At 40.1% G+C, this 23,948-nt stretch overlaps 1 protein-coding gene across 5 annotated transcripts in view; it reads left to right on the top strand.

The window, feature by feature from the left end:
- Window positions 1-23,948, top strand: part of bi (bifid) — a 322,721-nt gene that overhangs the window by 262,124 nt on the left and 36,649 nt on the right. For all 5 annotated transcript variants that reach the window (XM_065234497.1, XM_065234671.1, XM_065234582.1 and 2 more), the window contains 2 exons: window positions 21,378-21,524; window positions 21,604-21,680. In XM_065234497.1, coding sequence (XP_065090569.1) covers window positions 21,378-21,524; window positions 21,604-21,680 — 224 coding nt within the window. The remainder of the gene's footprint in view (window positions 1-21,377; window positions 21,525-21,603; window positions 21,681-23,948) is intronic.

Raw genomic sequence — 23,948 nt, 5'->3', positions numbered from 1 at the left:
ACATTGTACATTGCTTATGTAAGGTCGATATGTTCTGGAGATATACTAATAATAGATGAATAAATACACTAAATGTTCTTTGAGCACTTCCACACTTGTTAATTGAGGACTTGCCAAGCCTATATCATTTTTATAAAGGGTGATACAGTCAAAATTTGGTCAAGGGAAAACGCGTGTAAATCGGTGAAATCGTTTATTTAAAAAATCAAATTAAATTTCTTTTTCAAGTTCAATTAGTATAAAATTCAGGAAAAATATTCAGTTAGGCTTCCGCTTTTCCAAATCCGAATTTCCGGGCCTTACGCTTGACCCCTGCCATCAGATTTTGTACAGCCACCTTGTCCACCTTCTTCGCCGCAGAAAGCCAGTTTGCCTTGAACTGCTGCTCGCCCTTAGCAGTTTTTTTGGTCTTCTTTAGGTTCCGCTTGACAATAGCCCAGTATTTCTCAATTGGGCGGAGCTTTGGCGTGTTGGGAGGGTTCTTGTCCTTGGGAACCACCTGCACGTTGTTGGCGGCGTACCACTCCATGGCCTTTTTACCGTAATGGCAAGATGCCAAATCCGGCCAAAACAGTACGGAACAACCGTGTTTCTTCAGGAAAGGCAGCAGACGTTTATTCAAACACTCTTTCACGTAAATTTCTTGGTTGACAGTCCCGGAAGCTATGAAAATGCTGCTTTTCAAGCCACAGGTACAGATGGCTTGCCAAACCAGATATTTCTTTGCGAACTTTGACAGTTTCATGTGCTTGAAAACATCTGCTACCTTTCCCCTTCCTTTTGCCGTATAAAACTCCGGGATCGCGCTTTGGCCGTCGTATTTTGTTTATCATCGCGATTTGGAGTCACTACCTTCTTGTAAGTCGATAGTCCGGCTCGTTTTTTGGCTCGATGCACGGTTGTAGACGATACACCCAGCTTATTTGCGGCATCTCGGAGAGAGAGGTTAGGGTTTCGCTTGAAACTACCGGCAACTCTCTTTGTCGTCTCAGCGGCTTCCGGTTTTCGATTTCCCCCCAATCCAGACTTCCTGGCTGTCGACAAACGTTCGCCAAACACTTTAATTACATTTGTAACGGTTGATTTGGCAACTTTTAGCGATTTTGCCAACTTTGCGTGCGAGTAGCTCGGATTTTCGCGATGCGCGAGCAAAATTTTGATACGCTGCTCTTCTTGCTTGGACGGCATTTTGACAACTGAAGAGTGAATTCCAAAATCAAAATAGGAGCAACATTCTACACACACACACCTTCAAAATGAGGGGTGTTCAGGTTTTTTAAATGCAAAATTGAAAGAAATACGTCAAGTTGATATTGACCAAATTTTGACCGTATCACCCTTTATCAGTAGTATTGTGTGGCAAGTACGATCGTACACCATGCGCATGGACAGGGATGTACCACACTTTGGAGCATCGTTAATTACTTTTTAGTATAGAAAACTATCATTGCGTGCAATTGAATTTTCAGTTAATGCATCTTAAAATAGATACATAAATGCTAGTATTCTCTCGATCAAACTTCAAAAATTTCACACCGTTGAGCCACACTCCGTGTTTTCACAAAAGATTCACAAGGGTGTCCACTCAGATGCACCTTCAGTGAAAACACTCTGACGCTGCGATGCGAAATTTCGAAGTTTGTTCAACATGGTCTTGATTTATAGATGTGACAACATCATTTTATTACTGCAAAATCACATCGCATTCACGTCAAGTTAGTACTAAAACACGGCTTGAACGCCCCAAAATAGTTTGAATTACCGTTTTGGAGTTTTTCTTTAACATAAAGTTCCAAAAAGCCAATGGTAAAAAAATAATGCTCGGCATCCAAGAAATAATTCTGAGTTTTTTTTTTTACATTTCAATATACATCAGTACGCGCTCAATGCAATGTCAAAACACATTAATTTACTAGAAATTCCTCGCCAGCACGTTAAGTGAACACTACACCGAGAAGCGGCATAAATTGAGAACGAATTGACTTATTGAATCGTTTACCTACCAGATGAATCGGATGCCTTAAATCTATTTAAATGTCACAAATGTACACAGCTTCGGACCTCTGCTAAGCAAAGTTGGACTTCTAGGAGTAACCCATCCATTACTAGTTTGCTCACTCATTGCCGTACATCGGTACCTACTAACTGTTTCGAGAGCAAAAAATCGAACCACCAAGCACGGTGCGCTGTCTAATAAAAGCAAAGCAGTTAAACCGGGAGTAAAAACCAACCACAGCAACTAACTAAACAGCCTCACTACCTAGACAAAGGGTCATAAAAACGAATGAATCTAATTAATCAAATAATTGAATTAATGAGCTCTATCCGCGTAGTTTTCTTGCGCCAGACCAACCAACACCAGACTGGAACTGACTTTACCGTTTTTCATTCAGTTGTGTCTGCACCATTCAGGAGTTGTCGGTTCGGTTCGGGGGTCCATTCAGAGACCTCCATTTGCCTTGGTTTATCTATTTTGCTTCTCCGTTTGTCTCTGCTTTCATTCATAAAAACCAGTCGGCCGGGCAAAGAGGCAGGCGCAAAGGGGAAATGTAAGAAGGCTCTGCTAATACCAACCGTATTACCATAGATACCTAGGAGTACGCCCGGTGAGTGCGGTGCAATAGGTTGAACGCAGAGTGCAAAACAGTAGCGAAAATGGTGAATAGAAGATGACGGAGAAAATTAAGGAAAGTGAACAGGAGCAAAAAGTGGCTGTGAGTAGAGATAAAATTAAAATGATGCGATTAGTATGCAATGAAGTGTGAGGATAGAATACAACAAAAAGGTTCATACAAGCAGTAGAGACAAATTGAAACCTGTGTTCGACTATGTGTCCATCAGGAAAACAAAAAAAAACGAATCGTTTCTTCTCCTGCTATACGACAAATGGGTGGCATTTAAAAATGGTTCAAAAGGTTATTATTCCCTATCGTAAAGTCGTCAAGGAGTCACTCTGTCTTATCGGCATCATAAACGAATGCTGACGTTATAAAACCGTAGTAAATCTCGAGTTCCTTTCGAGTTCTACCATCCTCCTACCAACCTTGCCCGCTTACACATCACAGATATATCCAACAGAACCGAGCGCAGATAATTATAAGATTCATTTCTGTCATTTCGGAACAGTTCTTTGAAAGTGTAGATATCTCGAATTGGCTTCAAATCTACCACGCTGCTACCCTTGGTTGTTCTGCGAGATCGGTGGCGAGTTGGAGTGGGAGAGAGATACATATTCTCATTTGCATCCACGATCATAACATTTTTATATGAGGTAGCCGGTGGGTTTAATATATTGCTTTTATTGGTATAAAAGCAAACGGATAAAAGTATAAATAAAATCAATATTAAAACAAAGAGTGAACGTGAACTGCTGTGGGATCTCCTCGCAGGAAACAGGTTCCCGCCCGGTGGACAACGGTGGTGAGAACCTACTGGCTCCGATGGTGTCCGCGAACATCGCATTTCCTCTCCCGCGGATCGCGCCAAGATGAGCAACGGTGTGCCAGGGGCCTGCTTTAGACCATCGCAGCAGAGTATGGTGTTGATTGGACAATTTATTTATTATCTGGCCAATACGGTGGTGATGGGGGAAGAAGCCTCATATCGGTATGCAGGGACAGGTAGAGGGGCAAGGTCGGTACGAGACTGTCTCTTGGTGGTCCTCCCGGCAGTCGAAGATATGAGAAATGCTAAGAATTTTCGATTTTAAACTTTTATTGCCCCTTTGTGCGACTTTTGGGCTCGCGTAGTCGTTAATGAGGGATGCCTCACCAAACGGAGAAGACAAAAGCAAAACCAGATTCAGGCGACACTATCCAGCACCAACAGCAGTCAACTGATGGGGAGTGAATTAATTAATAGTTGAATATTCAATTAAGGTGTCTCCGGTGATGATAAAACGATAGCTTTATTAGAAAAAAATGGCCTAAATCAGTCGAGAAATTGCTACGTTTTGGATTTTGGGTGACGACAACCGATCAAAAGAGAGAAAGAGGGGGTATGAAGAAGGTTCGTCGCCAGTGAGTTGAAGTCCTCCAGCAAGAGGCAGCCAGTCAACGAGGGAAAGACTAATTTCGTTGATTATGCCTTTGCCTCCCAGGGAGGACAGATTAATTAGCGGAATTCTGCATAAAACTACAAGTTTTATTGCACATTCGGAGGGATGACATTGAGGTGACATTATGGTTTTAATTATGTTACATTGCGAGTTTTAAGCATGACAGAGGATCGACAGATTGTTGATTGAGATTTTCAAATATAATCAAATGGCAAATTTGCACAGTATACGTCATAAACGTGGAAAGGCTGTTTAAAATCGAGTTTGTCTTACAGTGTGAATGTAAACATCAATCAGTATAACCTCACGACAATGACGGCTATTATCATAACAATTCAGTTCAAGAATGATTTTGCAAAAGGACGTATCTGCTTTTTTAATCGGAGATTTAAACGTCAATTTGTCGAAACTCTTAACTCGTTCACGTAAACTAACAACAAAGGGTAAATTTTCCCTAATATGATGGTGGTGACAAATAAACGTTTGAATCATTGTTTACAAAAGCAGATACATCATTTTGAAAATTTATCCTTGATATACTCACTAATGCACAATTTTATTTATATACGTTTTCAGATATACCGGAAATCATTGAGTGGAAGGTGTTTCCAGATTATAACCAACCGATAGCTATGATTGAGCCTAAGAAAAATCTGAACCATAAAAAATCATCGTCGGTTTCAAACAGAAGATCCAAAACAATAAAATTATGAAATTAATATTGTTCTTTATTGTGTGTATGTTATGAGGATAGAAAAAGATTAATAATATCGTCGTCGAAAAGAAGAGAACAAAAACATTTTATAGGTTAGTTAAATGTTAGGCTTTGTGCGCGACAGGTTCTGCACTTCGGACCCGACCGTTGTTGCTGTGCTTTGGGCGTTTTCAATAATGGCGTCAATAAGTTAAATTTATGGGACTTTTGTTGCGATCTTTGATCTTTGGCGCTTTTGGGAGACCCGGTTTGATGATCGCTTCTCGCAGCAGCAGTGTGGGAAAATTATTGATAAAATCCGGAGAACTCTGAATTTTTCGAACGAATATTTCGACCGACATTTGCTTGAAAGCGAACCGATCAAAGATTCGTTTCCATTAGACCGTTCTTAAGCATACAACTGCTACTACTGAAATGATAACAAATAATACTCCACCTGTTGATTATGCAGCTCAATGTGGGGGGTCTCTATAAGGGAATTAAATTCAAATGAGTTGAATGAAATCAGTGGAACAAAACAGAAAATAACCTAAAGAACTGATATTATTAACTCCATCAACGCCAACTGCAATGGTAGAAGAAGCCGAACAACAGCAGCTAAGTGTATAAAGGTGCATTGGTTTTGGGGGTAATAAAATTTAGGATGAAAGGAAAATTAAAAATTAAGAAACCGGTGAAATGGCATTGATGTTTGTTCTCTTGAAAGTCAGCCAGAGTTCCATAACAACTTTTACCGTAGTCGATCACATGCATGGGAGAATGTTATTTAACAGTTATAATAGTTAATTAAACATTATTAAATATCTAGTATTCTTAATGGAAAACATATGTGCTATCAAAGTGCCAAGTCCGCGATTAGACGTGTTTGTTTTCAATTGTCAATTTGTTTGGCGATCCTCTTCTGTCATCGTTTGTTGCTAGTGCTAGTGCTACACCATTATGCATGATGGTGATGAAAAAAACCAGATTGTAGTATAGTACTCATTCGATTTTGGCAACAAGCCCGAAAATTTTGTGTTGCGAAAAACGAACCTTGTCAAAATCAAAAGGAAAATATAATATATGATTTCGTTGATTTTGGGCCACCATGTCATCTTTATGGCATATACGTTATTAATAATTGTTCTTCTATTAAAAATTGTAATCACAAAAAGCCAAAATACATTATTTTCAAACACCACTCAAAATAGACCCCGTGCCAAAATCTAACGGATACTGTTTGCAGATTTTCTGAAAACCGGAAATTTCTCTGCGGTTATTGCATATTTATGTGAACAAATTTCTACATTTTATTCCGGATCTTTTCGTACAAAGTGCATAATTATTAAGAATTTTAATTAAAAGTGAATTTCACCATACATTCTCAAGTCAGTTTTCCACCAGATGATGAGTTCAGTAGCAGTAAAAAGCATTCCATTGTTATTACAGTTGTTTGTGTGTCTGTCATCCTCACGCTATCCACGGTATCCACACGATAAAAAAAGGTCCCAAGAAGTAAGTTTTTTTCACTCATCTCGGCACTATAGTACAGGAAGCCAAAAGTAAGTAAAACGGGTCAAAGTAGTTTTGATTTACTTGTGTAAAATTTGTAGGGAATTTTCCACTGGCTTTCTACCAAAAAGTACGTTCGTTGTGCCCAAAAGTAGGTAAATATGAGTATACTCAACGTTGAGTTCCCACACTTAGGGTGGATTTGCTCCTCCGTTTTTGACAACATTAGAAGGATTTTTTTTTTTTTTTAATCTTTATTTTAGAGATTTTTAGCCTGAGGCTAGTTCATCTCTTAACATTAGAAGGAGAAAAGGAGACAAACAAGTCAAAACTAGGTAAAAATGAAATGACCGCTGGGTATTCTTTCTTACCGTTGCATTGGACAAATAATGGTCTATATGGTGCCCTTTATATTGAGAAGATCAGCACTAAACGATAACTTTTGAGACACTCCATTGTTATTCCAGTTAAGCTTTTAGGTTTTCAGTAACCATAACAGTGCAGTTCCACACCTAATTATGAATCAATTTGATGCGAGCTTGTCCGATTTCCATAAAACTTTGCATAATTGGTAGTTTTGGTTAATCATTCACATCTGGGAATAAATTCGGCCATTTTGAATTTCGCTTAAAGAGTTCAAAATGGCGTATTTTATATTTTTTAACAAATCATAACTCGAAAACGTCACTTCAAATCAAAATGACGTCTGAAACAAAATTGTAGGAAAACATAATTACTATTCAAGAAAAAAACAGTATTGATTAATTATAGGTAAATAATTAAAATATAATTTAAACCTATATAACAAAACAATCACCATTTGTCTCAGACGTTTCTGATTTGAGTAGCTGAAATTGTTTTGGTGAGTAGTTGTTGAGTAGTGTAGTTGATTAGTTCAAAACATTATTACGTCACGCAACATAGTCACTCACCAAATCGCTTAAAGCTACTCGAATCATAAACTTTTGATCAATTATTATAGGAAATATATCAAACTTTTCAAATCTGCAATAATATTTGAGGGAAAATTTTCATTTATTCCCCATCAGAACTTGCTCCCAGTTACATTACAAAACCTGTCAAAAAATCAGGCAGAACCGTGCTGGTAGACTGTGTCAGCTGTACAAAACTTTGATTTGTATGGTTACAAAATGGGATGGGAATTGTTAAGGACGAGAAACTCAATTAAATAAAAAAAAATATATGTCTATAGAAAATCTAAGGAATTTCGATTGTTTGTATTTTAAAAACTGTAGTTTTATGTAAAAAAATACTAGAGAGTTAATATTAACCATGAGACTGCCGTACGGGGGGCAATGTTTAGAATCGCTGACACCCCCGTAGTAGTGCATGATGATAGTAGAATATCGGCTGATGAGATGATAGCAGCTGTTAGAAGCACTAAAAACACGAAGGCCGCGGGTATGTATGGTGTAGTCAACCTCGAGTTGAAAAACATGAGTATTAACTTCTTCAACCATCTTACCGTTATCTTCAACAAATGTTTGGAGCTTGGCTACTTCCCTCTATGCTGGAAATTAGCCAAAGTGATTCCAATACACAAGCCTGGCAAAGATCATACCAGTGTCAAAAGCTTTCGCCCCATCAGCCCCTTGTCCTCCATCTCGAAGCTATTCGAAAAGTTGATACTCAGCCGGTTGCTGGAGTTCTCCAATGAAAATAACATCTTACTAAAGGAGCAATTCGGGTTTAGGAAAGGCCATTCAACGATCCACCAACTAAGTAGCGGTACTAACATCATCAGGCGGAACAAGTCCGTTTCAAAAACATCTGCTATGGGATTGTTGGACGTTGAAAAGGCGTTTGACAATGTCTGGCATGATGGCCTAGTGTACAAACTGCATCAATACAACTTTTCGATCTATCTTGTGAAGATCATCAAAAACTCCTTGTCAGGCAGATCATTCCAGGTTGATGCAGGAGTACCTCAGGGTAGCCTGTTTTGGCCTATCCTATTCATCATTTTCACGTCAGACGTTCCTCCCCTTCCGGGTGGTGGTATCCTGCTAATGTTCACAGATGACACCTCCATCATCTATAAGGGTCGAGTGATCCGTGCTCTGGTGAGTAAACTACTATCAGGCCTGGATGTTCTGTCCGACTATTTCAAGAGCTGGAAGATTTGTATCAATGCAGCTGAAATGCAAACCATTCTGTTTCCACACTCTAATTCACCACGGATTGTTCCGCCTGCTAACGTCAAGGTCCATCTTGATAGCACTCCCATTGAATGGTCGAGTGAAGTAGTCTACCTTGGTCTCAACTTCGATAGCAAATTGTTATTCCGATGCCTTTTGGCAAGACATCCACCAAGTGTAGAATCTTGATCAGGTCGCTCTACCCTCTGATAAACAGGAAGTCCACCCTGTCCTTCAAAAACAAGCTTGCTGTTCACAAGCAGATCATTCTGCCAGCTATTGAGTATGGTACGCCAATCTGGGAGAGTTGTGTTAAATGTCACCACCTAAAGCTTCAGAGGATCCAAAACAAGATCCACAAAATTATCCTTAACAGTCCACCGCGAAGTCTTAATTCTGAGATTCACCACCTGGCCGGTCTTCAAACACTCGAGGAGCGAAAGACGTCCACGCTGGAAAGGTTCAGTGTTACCTGTCTGCGATCAAACCACCAGATCATACGTGATATTGCAACCTAGTTCAAGTAGTTAGGTAGGTTTCTGAGCTCAAATAGGTAGGTTATCAATTTTTTAAATTCAAACGAAAACAAGCCCTTTAAAGAGTATTCTGTAAATTAACCGTAAACGCAATCATCACATTAGAATAACCAATTAACTAGAACAAATTTGAAGAGCCAATGGCTCACCAATTGAAATGTTAAACCAAATGTTGAATCATAAAAAACAGAAAATAAACTTAAATTTTACTACTATTACTATAATATTTACTTCCGCAAATTTTGATGTAAACAAATTCCATAGATTTCTGTAAATTCGTAATTCCGGACAATTATTTCTGTGATCAATTGAAAATTGTTCAGTTGAAAATAACATTTCGAAATAAGTTACAAATCCCATCTGTTTATGATCGACCGATCACCGTGTTCTGTTCCGTAATTGTTGACAACATTTATTTTGAAATTTATCATCTGTCAAATTTATGTAAAAATTCATCAATTGGACCACAGTCTAAATACAGCAATTTTTATCATTGCTGATATCACACTGTTAATTTGAATTTTCTTAAGGTATGAGTGGTGTTCCCCAAATGACATATTAACACATAAACCGAGTTTGCGACTAATTTCAGCTGTGAAATTATCATCAACACTGGTGGTCCAACCCTAGAAACTCGTACACACCATTTCTCATGCCTCCGCTTTCCACTTCGTTCATAAATCGAACCACCACCATCGTCGTCAATGTAGAGAGCAATCCTAACAGAGGGTAGCCTCAACATGATTGCTTATTAGGTTGTTGCTCTAAACTAAGCCCTGTGCGATGACTGACGACGTGCAAGACACTGAAAATCATTGATTGGATAAATAAAGTCTTCTGAGAGCAACTGAGAGTAGTGGGGCATCGTAAAAAGCGCTGTCAAAATCACTTTTCATCCACCACTACTACTACGGTTATAACTGATTCATTCAGCATCCCAGCAGAGGAGTGATTGGCCAAAATAGCCACTTACTGCTTGTGGCTTGGAGATCGCCTACGACGACGCGACATACAGCTTATTACTTTTACTACACACGACTACTCGCTACGAGAGGGCGCACTTTCCGGCTGACCAATTAACGGAGCAAAACACTGCTTCTTGGGTGACTAACGAGCCTTGCCTTCGGGAGAGTAAACCGACTAAATTATTAACCAGTCACCCTCCACCACCCGCTTTGTCCGAAGGTTGATCGAAAGAAATTGAATTTCGGTGTGGAGTGCCTTCGTTTTCGGGACGTCCCACCCAGAGCGCTGTTGGCTCAATTTTGGCTTGCTTTTACGAGAAGAGGAAGTTTTGAATGAGTTGAAAACGAAGAAATTAACAAGATAATGCTTTACCCTGGCTCATCTCGGTGCACTCTCGGCAAACCATCGCGGAGATTACTGTCTGTGGGAAATCTTGTATATACTTCAGCCAAAGAAGCGAATGATGGTTATATAATCGTTGCTCCTCTTCAATAAGCAGATTGTACATGATGAGATGATTGAGTTTATTTTATTCAGACTGTCATCTGCAAAATGATGGTTTCATTTGCAAATATGTACTTTTGGAAGAATGGGTAGCAATGCTGTCAGGGGAGCATCGGGGAGCCGTGTTTTAACGATGCGTTCGAAATACGCACTTCCAGGAAACTGTTGGAGTGCGCACCCTTCCCGTGATCGGCTGACCGATCGGTCGTAAAACACGCTTTTCGAAACTCATAAAATGGAAATAACGATCATTTACGAACGCGACACGCACCATTTGCCCGTGACCTTCCTGCCCTTTAATCTATAGATCCATGGTAGATTCCTATGCGTGCTCGGTTTTGAATGCGTTTCCGAACACACATGAAGCTTGGAATTATCAATGCAGTTCATACAAAATTTATATTTTAATGACTCACCAACCTATCACCCAACAACCGTGGTTCGATCTTTCCCCGAAGCAATTAATTAAGACCCCATTTCTTTCGATTTTTGGAACCGGACGCAACGCAAGATAGAGGAATTTTAAACTAAAACAAATGACCGCACAGTGCTGACTCGCCAGAAAAAATGAGCAAATCGCGTGTGTGGATTCTCTAATCGAGATTGAAAAATTAATCCCCAAATGTGGTGTGAGCTTGGCTGGGCCCACACCTGAAGAAGCTGTCTTCATTATGCATTCGCGCAGGGCGACAAACGATGTGTTCGGCTCTTGTTATTGGGAAAATCACGAATCGAAGCACGGTGCACACAGAAAGATCAACTAATTTTGCACTCGGGACAAATGGGCCCAACGCAGGCTTCTCCGTGTGCAATATTTATTGGTTATCGATTATTGTTGATTGGAACGAAGATAATCGCAAGGCATTTGCTTCTCGAGATGGGAATTTATGCAAACGTATCTCAGCAGAAAAATGCAAATGGTCTACAAAGAAAATGGCTTAATTAGAGGTTTGTTTTTTGTTTGTTTTGTCATTCAGTTATTTCTTAGAGAATGCTGCAATCGCTATGCTAACTTTATTCAAGTGTGTGAACTTAGTTTGAAGGTTCATTGTTAAAATAGTCCATAATCCACGAAATCAGCATAGGAGGAAAGGGGGGTTTGCGATTGTCAACGGTTCACATAATTATTTAAAAAAAATAATAGTGGAAACTACTAAGCAGAAATGTCACAAATGCCTCCAAATCTATCTCTCTTTCCGATCAAAAACGTCAAATTCGACAAAAAAAAGCAAATGACAATCAGTGCGTTACAGTCTTTACAACATATCTTTTAGCTTTAATGTTCTTATTTAGTTTCGTGGACCATGTACGAATTAAAGTTCATTTTGTTGGTTTGGTCAGAGGTAAAAGAGTTCTTTTGTCTTTCGTCAATTGTACTATAATCCTTACTGCATGTTGGCTGTTCTATTGATGCTCTACTCCGGTTTAATGTCGTTACTATTGTTTATAAACATATATTGCGCGTAACTTCGGATAGTAGAAATACTCTACTTTGCTTATTACTTTATTACTGAAAGCCAAACCAATAAAATTGAATACTTTGATAATTGAAATTTCATTCAAACCTTTTTTAGTGATAGATGTTCTCTTCCTACACAGTTAATTTTATTTGTCTGTTCTCGGTATTTTATTTGTTAAATCTGAGCATTTTGCTGAATCCCAGAAAAAGTTTCGCTGAATTTCAGCAAGCAAACATCACTTTAACTGAGATCTAAGTAAAATGAGTTGCCGGCCACTTGGCTTTCTACTTTTCCCAGAAGCTTCCTCCAACGTTTCTTGGAAGATTCTGCCAGCTTCCTCCTCAAGTTTCTAACTCCTGCTCCTCTGGATTGATTATTCTAATTTCCCCAAGTAAAATAAGTAAATTTTCTTGGAAGAATGGGTTATTTTCAGTATATCTAGTCTAACTTCATATTCCCGGGAAACCAACTTCCTGAGAATAGAGTAATGTGAATTTCTGTAAATTTCATGGGAACAGTTTTGCAGAACGTACCGCGTAGAAAACAAGGCTTCTAAGTATGTATATGTTCTAAACTGGGGTATATAAACAGTGCGAGAAATTCACATAAGCCCATTCAATCTTATGTCCCATTAAAATGTCAAACCCAAAGCAAATGTACAGTCATGACCCGATTTTACCAGCCTCCTTTGTGAAAATATTTACTATTGTTTTGTGAAACCCCTAAGAGATTTTAAAGTAGCCTTATTTCATCAAAGTATACCTTTGATGTTTACATCCATCATGAATATCAATTAGAAAGATTTGGAATTATAGTTTTGTGCAAATTTTTGAAGATAAACCTCTGATGCGTGTAGAGGCTGACAAGATCGGGTCATTGCTGTATTTATTTTAGTAGACACTCGACCAATGGGTTATCTTTACTATTAGACATTATATTATTTGCCTTAATTTTTATTTAAAATAATTAAAACACATTTTATAGAAGTTCTTATAAGCGCAGCTAAAGTTTCATACAAAAGAACTAGTATTTATTGAAGGACTGCTTAAATTAGTATTTCATTTTGTATTTCGATTTCCAGGATTGTTACGCGAAAACTTTAAATTCGCTAAAACACGTAATTTTTTAATAATAATTGAGTATATTTGGCTTTTCATCCGCTATAGCCGCTTGTAGTACACCAACTGTTCCAAACTGCTGTCTTCCACTGTATACCCATCTTTCTAAGATCCTCAGTCAAGTTTCAATAGAATTCAGATCAGTGTTACATGCTGGCCAAGCTGGATATTCTGCAATAAAAACCATTTTTTTTTATTCCTTTCTGACTTGAATTGAAACATTATTCCGATGGAAGTTGAAAAAACCCGAATTTATCCACCTATGGTGTGATCAGACCCTTCTTACTTATTCAAGTTTATTTATTTTATTGTCATTATCAGTTACCAAGCCCCCCACCCCCGTGTCATCCAGTGACGCTACGCCACTGCCTGGGGGTACCCGGAATATATCCGGGTGTAGTCTATTTGGTGAGGCTACCAATCACCTTATCATCGTATTTTAATGTGATTTAATGGGTTTTAATTCAATTCATATTCAAGCAACTTCCCCGGGGTACCCGGAACATGTCCAAGTGTGTCCAATGTGGTCTGGAACACTTAACATGACTTGCATTGATCTTATTTTTGAATTCTGTAGTAATTTGATGTGTCGCATGATGGTTTTGATACGTTTTCCGTTAAATCCAGCGTGAAGGCCCATATTCACCGGATCTTATTCCGGCCATATCTCCGGAACCGGTTCACCGATTCGAAAACCGTTCAATAGCGTTCAATGGGACCCCAAGACCTATCATTTGGCGCCGAGTTTGTCCAAATCGGTTGAGCGGTTGCTGAGAAACGTGAGCGCATTCATTTCGTTACATACACACACACATACACACATACACACGTACACACACACACAGGCATGTTCCGATCTCGTCGAGCTGAGTCGAATGGTATATGACACTCGGCTCTCCGGGCCTCGGATCGATAGTCGGTTTTTCAAGTGATATCTATACCCTTCTTTGTAAGAAGGGTAAAAAGTTCTAAAAAGAATTCCGGGATCATTTTGGTACAGATAGCTGCTATTAACGTTCTTCCTTTATACTGACAAGATGAAATTCCTACTAGCTAGATAAAACTAAAATTATGTACCCTTTTTACCCGAGATATATGTTTCTAAGCTAATATAATTTTCTTCTGATTGTAAGGTTGAGATTTTTGAATGAACGTCAAGATCAGTCACACATATAACCCACGTAGTGTTGTGTTGGGCTACAAAATGGTGAGTTGACAACCTGGAAGGAGCGGAATACCTAGCCCTGGTCCTCACAAGTTCCTACTTCACGCCTCCTCGAGTCATATGATAACAAAAGACTACCAGCTGAAACATGGACACAGCTGGTTGGCGTAGCCTGGGCAATGTTGCCAGTCCGGCAATAGCAAAGTGAAGAGGTGCGACGCGAACACTGGCGCGGTAACCACAGTACGGTGATAGAGGAAATGCTTCACCAAACCTGAGCGTCTGATCACCATGGAGGTGCGGCTCAAAACGGCGTCTGTTCTCCATGTTAGGAGCGGCTGATCACCGTCCTAGTGCCAGCGTGGGACTCTAAACAGAGCTGTGCACGATGGTCCCCCGGCGAGACAGGGGGTTGGGGCAGGCCCAACAAGCCGCCCTGGAAAAAAACAAAGTTGCAAATACCGAAGAAAGAAATACGGATCGGAACAATCGGCACAGACCTACGCGACGAAATAAGGACTACGATTGGAAACTCGGAACATGGAACTGCAAATCGCTCGGCTTCCCGGGTTGCGATAGGTTAATCTATGACGAACTTCAACCACGCAACTTCGAAGTCGTAGCACTGCAGGAACTTTGCTGGACGGGACAAAAGGTATGGAAAAGCGGGCATCGAGCGGCTACTTTCTACCAGAGCTGTGGCACCACCAACGAGCTGGGAACCGGCTTTGTAGTGCTGGGTAAGATGCGCCAACGCGTGATTGGTTGGCAGCCGATCAACGCGAGGATTAAGGGCCGTTTCTTCAACTACAGCATCATCAACGTGCACTGCCCACACGAAGGGAGACCCGACGACGAGAAAGAAGCGTTCTATGCGCAGCTGGAGCAGGTGTACGACGGCTGTCAACGACGCAACGGGACGTCAAAATCGTCATCGGCGACATGAACGCTCAGGTAGGACGGGAGGCAATGTATAGACCGGCAATCGGGCCAAACAGCCTGCATGCCGTATCGAACGACAACGGCCAACGATGCGTGAACTTTGCAGCCTCCCGGGGTATGGTAGTTCGAAGTACCTTTTTCCCCCGCAAGGATATCCACAAAGCCACCTGGAGATCACCTGACCAACACACAGAAAACCAAATCGATCACGTTTTAATCGACGGGAAATTCTTCTCCGACATTATCAACGTCCGCACGTACCGCAGTGCGAACATAGATTCGGACCACTACCTAGCCCAAGCAACACGGCTTGTCATAAAGAAGTTGAAAATACTTTTTAATGACTTACGTAAAGAATCAATAATACTGTAATATACGTCATTTAATAAATTTATAAAAAGCGCAATACGCGGAGCTTATACAACTAAATACTGGTCTTATAACATGTTTTGGAAACATCATAAAAACCAGCGGCAAAAAAAAACAATAAAAAAAACTTCAGCATGGGATTCGATCACTGGTCCTAGGCGTGGTAGACTTATTACTTCCTAACTAGACCAACTCCGCTTGATGAGAGGTTTGTTATAAGTATCTATCATGTTCTTGCCAATGGCATGGAAAATATATTCTCGTTCAACACGCTTTAGATCCGTCATAAAGATGTTTTGTTAGCAGCAAAGCGTACATCTCATTGCCAGAATGTTATTTTAAAGTATTTTCAACTCCTTATAAGACAACCTGCACATTTTCAGTTATATTAATTTATGAGATGTCATAAACAAGTGTTTTCAACTTTCTTTATAACAAACCTCCGAATACCTCATAAGAAACTGTCAATCACTGCGTGAAGAGACAGTCCGGCTCCAATGGCGCCGTCAATGTTTACGTCAATCTAGAAAGTTCAGAATCTCTTCAAGAACTTTATAAATTCAACTAAGATTGATTTTGTATACGACATGTTTTATAGTGGTATTTAAACAGAAAGATGCACGTTTAAATAACATATAAAGATAAAAGCAAAAGAAAACTATTTTGGAAAATGTTGAATCTAGGAAGTATGAAGAAAACATCTATAAACCTCATTTATAACGTGGGATGTTTTCTGCATCACTTATAATACATTTATATAACAAGCCGTTCTAATTATTTTTCGAAAAGATGTTTTGTGTGTTACTTGGGAGTTGCAGTATGCATGCGCTCAAAACTCTCGACGGTGCATAACACACGTCGAAGTCGAACGCCACGACCCAACATTGAGCAACTACGGGACACCGGAGTTGCCCAGGACTACGCGCAGCAGCTGGAAGTTGCACTACCCACGGAAGAGCAGCTTGGCGCAGCTTCTCTTGAAGATGGCTGGAGGGACATCCGTTCAGCCATAGGTAGTACTGCTGTAGCGGCACTAGGTACTGCAATCCCGGACCGAAGAAATGACTGGTTTGACGGCGAATGCAAACTGTTAGTAGAGGAGAAGAATGCAGCACGGGCGAGAATGCTGCAACACCGCACGAGATTGAATGTGGAGCGATACAGACAAGCGCGGAACAGACAAAACTCGGTTTTCCGAAGGAAGAAGCGTCAGCAGGAAGATCGAGATCGCGAGGCGATGGAAAATCTGTACCGCGTAAACGACACACGGAAGTTCTACGAGAAGCTAAATAGTTCGCGCAAAGGCTACGTGCCGCAAGCCGATATGTGCAAGGACTTGGACGGTAACCTTCTCACGAACGAGTGTGAGGTGATTGAGAGGTGGAAGCAGTACTATGACGAGCACCTCAACGGTGAAGCAGCAGAAAACGAAGGTGGCACGGCAACAGACCTTGGAGCACGCGCAGAAGACGACAGGCTACCGGCCCCTGATCTTCAAGAAGTTGAGGAGGAGATCGGTCGGCTGAAGAACAACAAAGCAACTGGTGTAGATCAACTACCAAGTGAGCTATTGAAATACGGTGGTGAAGCACTGGCTAGAGCGCTGCACTGGGTAATTGCCAAGATTTGGGAGGAGGAGATATTACCGGAGGAGTGGATGGAAGGTGTCGTATGCCCAATCTACAAAAAGGGCGACAAGTTGGATTGCTGCAACTACCGCGCGATCACACTGCTGAGCGCCGCCTACAAGGTACTCTCCCAAATTCTATGCCGCCGTCTGTCACCATATGCAAGAGAGTTCGTGGGGCAATACCAGGCGGGATTCATGGGTGCCCGCGCTACCACGGACCAAATTTTCGCGATTCGGCAGGTTCTGCAGAAATGCCGCGAATACAACGTGCCCACACATCATTTGTTCATCGATTTCAAATCCGCATACGACACAATCGATCGAGATCAGCTATGGCAGATTATGCACGAGTACGGATTTCCGGACAAACTGACGCGATTGGTCAAGGCAACGATGGATCGAGTGATGTGCGTTGTTCGAGTATCGGGGACACTCTCGAGTCCCTTTGAATCTCGAAGGGGGTTACGGCAGGGTGATGGACTTTCGTGTCTGCTGTTCAACATCGCGTTAGAAGGTGTGATCAGAAGAGCTGGGATAGACACGAGTGGCACGATATTCAGGAAGTCCATCCAGCTCCTTGGTTTCGCCGATGACATTGACATTATGGCACGGAACTTTGAGATGATGGCGGAAACGTACATCAGACTGAAGGCTGAAGCTAGACGGATTGGACTTGCCATCAACGCATCAAAGACAAAATATATGAAAGCAAGAGGTTCTAGGGAAGACAATGTTAGCCTCCCACCCCGAGTTCAGATTGACGGTGACGAAATCGAGGTGGTCGATGAGTTCGTGTATTTGGGCTCACTGGTGACCGCCGAAAATGATACCAGCAGAGAAATTCAAAGACGCATTATGGCAGGGAATCGTGCCTACTTTGGACTCCGGAGGACACTCCGGTCGAATAAAATTCGCCGCCGCACGAAGTTGACTGTCTACAAGACGCTGATTAGACCGGTGGTCCTTTACGGCCACGAGACCTGGACTATGCTCGTGGAGGACCAACGCGCCCTTGGTGTTTTCGAACGGAAGGTGTTGCGTACCATCTACGGTGGAGTGCAGATGGATGACGGAACGTGGAGGAGGCGAATGAACCACGAATTGCACCAGCTGCTGGGAGAACCATCCATCGTCCACATTGCAAAAATTGGGCGACTACGGTGGGCTGGGCACGTCGTAAGAATGCCGCACGACGACCCAGTGAAAATGGTTCTAGAAAGCGACCCAACAGGAACAAGAAGAAGAGGCGCGCAGCGGGCAAGGTGGATCGACCAAGTAGAAGGTGACCTGCGGACCCTTCGCAGACTACGAGGCTGGCGAACTGTGGCCATGGATCGAGTAGAGTGGAGACGACTTCTTCAGACAGCAGAGGACAACAAGGCCTTAGCCTGATTGGTAAGGTAAGTAAGTGTTGTGATAGGAGTACCAAGGTTTTACTATATGAAACCCAAAACACTAGGTTTTATCATAAAAATTATGATTCTCATGCACACACATACATATAGACTAATGATAAAACAATGACAGTTAAACAAGGTTTGGAAAACACAGGTAAAGTAAATAAAAATAAAAATAAACTACTACTTCTTACAATAATTTCGCTAAAAATTATAGAAATTTCATATCAAATTTAATACCAAGGATCAAATGCAAATTTAAACACACAAGGTGACATAAGAATAAAAATGTAAAACACCAATATCGATGTGTTAGATTCTTATACAGTATTCAAGAAATTATTTTGGAAACCATCCATATGCTTACAGCCATTTAGAGCACTGTATTGTTATTGAGAGGCTTTTCGTAGTTTTTAATATAGTTTCTAAATTTCATGTTTTTTTATATGTATAACGATCTTTAGAGGTTTCTGAGGTGCAAATTTGAAGTTCTTTTCAAAGTCAGCTCTTGATTGATGTCAAGATTTTAATGTCATGAACTCCATTTGAATCATCTTAGAATATTTTTAAAGTTATTTTCAAAATTCGGTTCATTAATTTTGGAATTCCCTGCAGAATTCCCATCAAGTTTCTTTCAAAACATTCTTCGATATTTCTGTGAGAGAATCACTCTAAAGATTCTCTTGTGATACCTCTTGAAATTCATGGCATTTCAACCAATCCCTTTTGATATATTTAAAATTGCTGAGGTACTGATAGTTATGTATGATTCTCTAAAACAAATGCGAAGCGTTTTTTAAGTTATCTATTCTTCCCAAGCTTATCAATCTATTCAAGATTTGTGTTGTTATTGTTTTTAAATCATGTTGAAGATATTTTTTTTTATTTATCAGTTTATAAAGTATTTATCAAAATCACAAACCATGGTTTAAACATACGCAATTGGCACCCATGCTAAGAAATAATGTAAAATGGGTGAAATATATGGTACCGTTCCGATAAAATATAAATTACATTATTAATAATTTTATTTTTTATTTATCTAATTTTCCAAAAAATACTTAAAATGTTAGATATTACAAATACACAGAATATGGTAATATCATTGTGAACTGTTACATAGCTTCCGATCACAGCACACAATGGGCGTGGTAAACTTTCAAGACATGTTTGTACAAAAAGCTTCTTCAATTTATGAAAATCACTAAATGAACATAAAACAAATAAATCTTTTTAATCAGTCATGCACATTATCTAAATTTCAGTATACAAATACCTGAAGACAAAAGCTTATGAGAAACATGAGTTGACCAACATGATCGAAAAAACAAAAGTAGAGTTGATTATACCGGAAAGCAACGAACTAATTGCTAATTTGTACGGCTAATCAACCAGCTACTGCAAGCATTTTGTTTTTTGCTCTATTTTGTTTCCGTATTCGCCAACCGTGCAGCCAGTATTTACACCCGGTAAGCTGATCCCGTTCAATTTTAAAATCAAACGATACGCCTGCCAAACAACATAAACACTATACTTATGAGATAGCGCAGTAGGCCGTGAAAATCGTACTTCGTCGTTGGAATTGTATCTCAGACAAGACAAAATGGCCGATCGCCACACAGCACCACCCAGCAACGGCGGCGTTGGAGTACAGAATAACAATCTTAACAAGATAATTTATGAATGCCCCAACCACGCCACGCACCCGTCATCGTCTTGTTTACTTTCCACTTCCACTCACTTGCCATCAATGGCCACCGTGGGTGTGGGTTCCTGATGAATCAATTCCGTTTTCGACAGAACACTTTTTTACGCCCCAATCAATTACCAGAAAGTAGACTAACATAGCCCAGAACGAATGGTGGCTCGAATTGGGCACTAGATGGAAACAGGCGTGGGAAAGAAAAAAAAAGCACGCTCATAAACTCTAAATCATCATGATAATCATAGTAGTCCGTCTGAATTAATCTTAAACGATAGGAAGCAAAGTTTCGATTTTCATATTGCTCTTACCGAGATTTATTTCCTTTTCACGGATTAGCTCCAAGAAGAACTAATTCCACTGCTGTTGTCAAATAAACAAGGATTCGAAGAATCGCCAGAGAAAATACTTCAAGTTTGTCATTGCACACTATGATTTTCTCAGTATTTAACTCATTTTCATACTGCCGGGAGAGCTTTGACAGCTGCGGTAGAACTCTACGGTAGCCACCGGATGGAATTATTTTAAATATTGTTCTCAATTGGACTGTGGCGACAAGAAATACTGGAGATCCTACGTCTACATCTGCGTAATTGTACCTTTGTACAATAATATTAATCATTCATCCAATCTTACATCCAACTCAATCACTGTGTGTGAGGTCCACTCGAAAAGTGTGTTGGGAAAATTTAGCGTTCACTTTGGGGTTTTATGATTGTTTTCGATTTAATCACATAACGGTCGATTATTGCTCTTTTCCGCTCCTTAACGTTCCGCGAGACAGAGGGTTTCCTCTCATTCAATTCCGCTGAATCCCGCACCGCTATAAATAATACATTTTACGATGTCATCGGTATGCTGCCAATCGTATTTTGGACATTTTCAGCAAATTTCAGGCAGCGAGTGAATGGTAGATGGTGAAAATCATGGCCTCCCACCATGATGGTGAATGGTGAAATCTTTACTCCATTTGAGTTCACTGGTCACGCCATCTTCTTGGGAGGGCGTACATTGAAAGTCAAGGGGGTTAATCAATTAGTTAATTAGGAGCTTATAACCTTATTATGCATACTGGTAAAATTAACATTAAGAAGCAAAAGAAGACACCTTAATAAAAGTCGAAATGCTTTACTCACTGTATACCCTTCTTCTTATTTTTCTTTCAGACGATCCTCAACTCAATGCACAAGTACCAGCCTAGATTTCACTTAGTCCGAGCGAACGATATCCTGAAGCTACCGTACTCGACGTTTCGTACCTACGTGTTTAAGGAGACAGAATTCATAGCCGTAACTGCATATCAAAATGAAAAAGTAAGCATTACTCCATCTTGATAGCTTGAGGAAGCTAAAGTATAACACATGCAATTCGATTCTCTTTTCCATATTCCAGATTACGCAATTGAAAATAGATAATAATCCCTTTGCAAAAGGGTTTCGTGATACCGGTGCTGGCAAGCGGGAAAAGAAGTGAGTATTCTTGTTGTGACATCGTTTGGCCTTACACCTGGGCATTAGCAATTCTGACAGGGATCAATTTGATCGAATTACTAGGGTTATCCTCCGGGTAATGATGTATTGGCACCGTAATGACCGTCCGAGTTGTCAACTGTCGTAAATTTCCATTAAATATGCATTCAGTCCAGATAATGACTTACGAAGAAAAAGTCCTTCATTCAAATTAATCTAAAATATTAACTCAGTTCTTTACAACATGTTGAACATCATTCACGCTATTTAAAAGAATTATAACCGTTAATTATATTATTCACCAATCAAGTTTTTGATGATCCATCACAATTCAAGAGTGATTTTTTAAATAGCCGTAGCTGCTTTTGTAAACAAAGATTCAAACTTCAATTTGTCGAAACTCTTAGTTCGCTGTCGCAAACTAACACCACCATAGAACCTTTGCCCTACCTGACAGTTTATTTAATTTGCGTGGGCGAGCTAACAGTTTCGACAAATTGGCATTTGAACCTTTATTTACAAAAGCGGTCAACACTTAACATGAACCAAACCTTTCATGTGACATATTGATCTACAGCATTGGCAGTAAAATTGATTTTCAGAGTTGGTTGGAAATGCTGTACTAATATCAATGTAAAGCTTTAGCGTGATAATTTATTGGCTAGAGAAAGTTCTGAAAAGGGTAGGTTGATAGTTACGCTAGAGTACGGCAGTGTGAAAATTGAATAGAAGTTGAAATTGAACGATGAACCATTAATGTGACAGTACTAGTCAAACGCACATTTCTTTACCTAGATTGTACATTAATGGATAAGGGGACTTGTGGTTTTTCCTCAAATCCACAGGCAAAAGAGTGCGCGTTTGATTTGCTCATATACTGTCTGCGGCTGTGGAATAGTTCTAGCGACGTCATGACCAACTTAGTCATCTCAGCGAGACAGCAGTAGAGTGGTGTTGCGTGCTGTACCATCATCAGCATTGTTGATGGTTACTCCCGCCTTGAGTTGTATTATAATTGTTGTACAGGGTTTTTTTTTTATTTATTTGAGCGATTTCAAAAATGTCGCAAAATTAAATAAAACACTCAATATGATAAGTAATCGTGCAGAACGATAGAGATCTCACAGCTACAAATTTTAGTACCATCAGTTTGTCAATTAATTTCTTTTAATGTACAAATTTATGTCTATACTTGACCAATTAGCCCCCGAATTACGGTACAGTTTTTATTCTCACAAAAGGGTTTATTTGTGTTATTGCAACAGTTGATTTAAAGTGCGCTTCAGTTAGAATCCAGAATCACAGTTTATTTTATAGCGTTGGCCATTGTCGTCTGATCTGGAATCATTTAACAGCTGTTTGTTTTGAAGATTTTCCTATTTCACTGCTGAATGTTTTGCTACGATTACGGTTAGTATAAAAAAAATTGTACCATTTAGAAAGCGGGAGATGAAAATTGTGCAAAAACCACAAAAAATGTGGAAATTGGCCAAATGAAAAAAAAATTACCATGGCACGAGGGTATGTCTCCGGCAGATTTAAACTAATTTCCGCCAACAAAATCTCCCAAAAGTTGATGATCCGGAAGGCTATGTACAGTTTGCAGCGCCGGTGGTGTAGTGGTAAGCGTGATCACATCTCACCCCAGCAGGCCTGGGTTCAATCCCAGTCGGCACCACTGGGATGTTCTGAAGAAAAGCCGTTGATCCCCGGTTCATGAGTTGATGAGTCGAAAGGTAGGGTCCAGGTGTGGTAGAGCTGCTTCCCTGGCGTCGGTAGCATTGGTGCTCAGCACGGAAAACAAGATAGACGGCAAACAAATCAAGGGGGAAAAAGGTGATACACAGCTGTGGTTTAATAACCACTGATTTTGTGACGAACGAGGTATAACCACACAAATAAAAATCTGAATATTAACCATCGCGTAAATTTCCCATTTAAATTTTCGCTATAGTTGGCATAAACAAAGTAATTGTTTACAAGGTTGTATATTGCGTTCAAATGTACATGAATATCGTCTAAATTTACGCTAAATTTGGCGTTAACAACTTGTACGTTAAATATCACAGAAATTTACACTAATTTTTCAAACGGTGCCAAGAAAAATGCACACAACTGTTCATTAACGCTCCATAAAGGGACTGTTCATAAACCACGTAGACTCATTTCGAAAGGCTTTAGAGTGGTTCATGAACAGTCCCAAAGGGTCTGTGAAGTTTTAGAAAGCTAACACTACAGCCGGGAGTTACTGCAGTGTACACCGGAGTG

The sequence above is a fragment of the Ochlerotatus camptorhynchus genome, unplaced genomic scaffold (assembly GCF_037179485.1).
Source record: "Ochlerotatus camptorhynchus isolate MF236.1 unplaced genomic scaffold, CSIRO-AGI_Acam_v1.1 ptg000003l, whole genome shotgun sequence".
NCBI classification, from domain to species: Eukaryota; Metazoa; Arthropoda; class Insecta; order Diptera; family Culicidae; genus Ochlerotatus; species Ochlerotatus camptorhynchus.
This window is presented reverse-complemented; position numbering and strand designations above follow the sequence as displayed.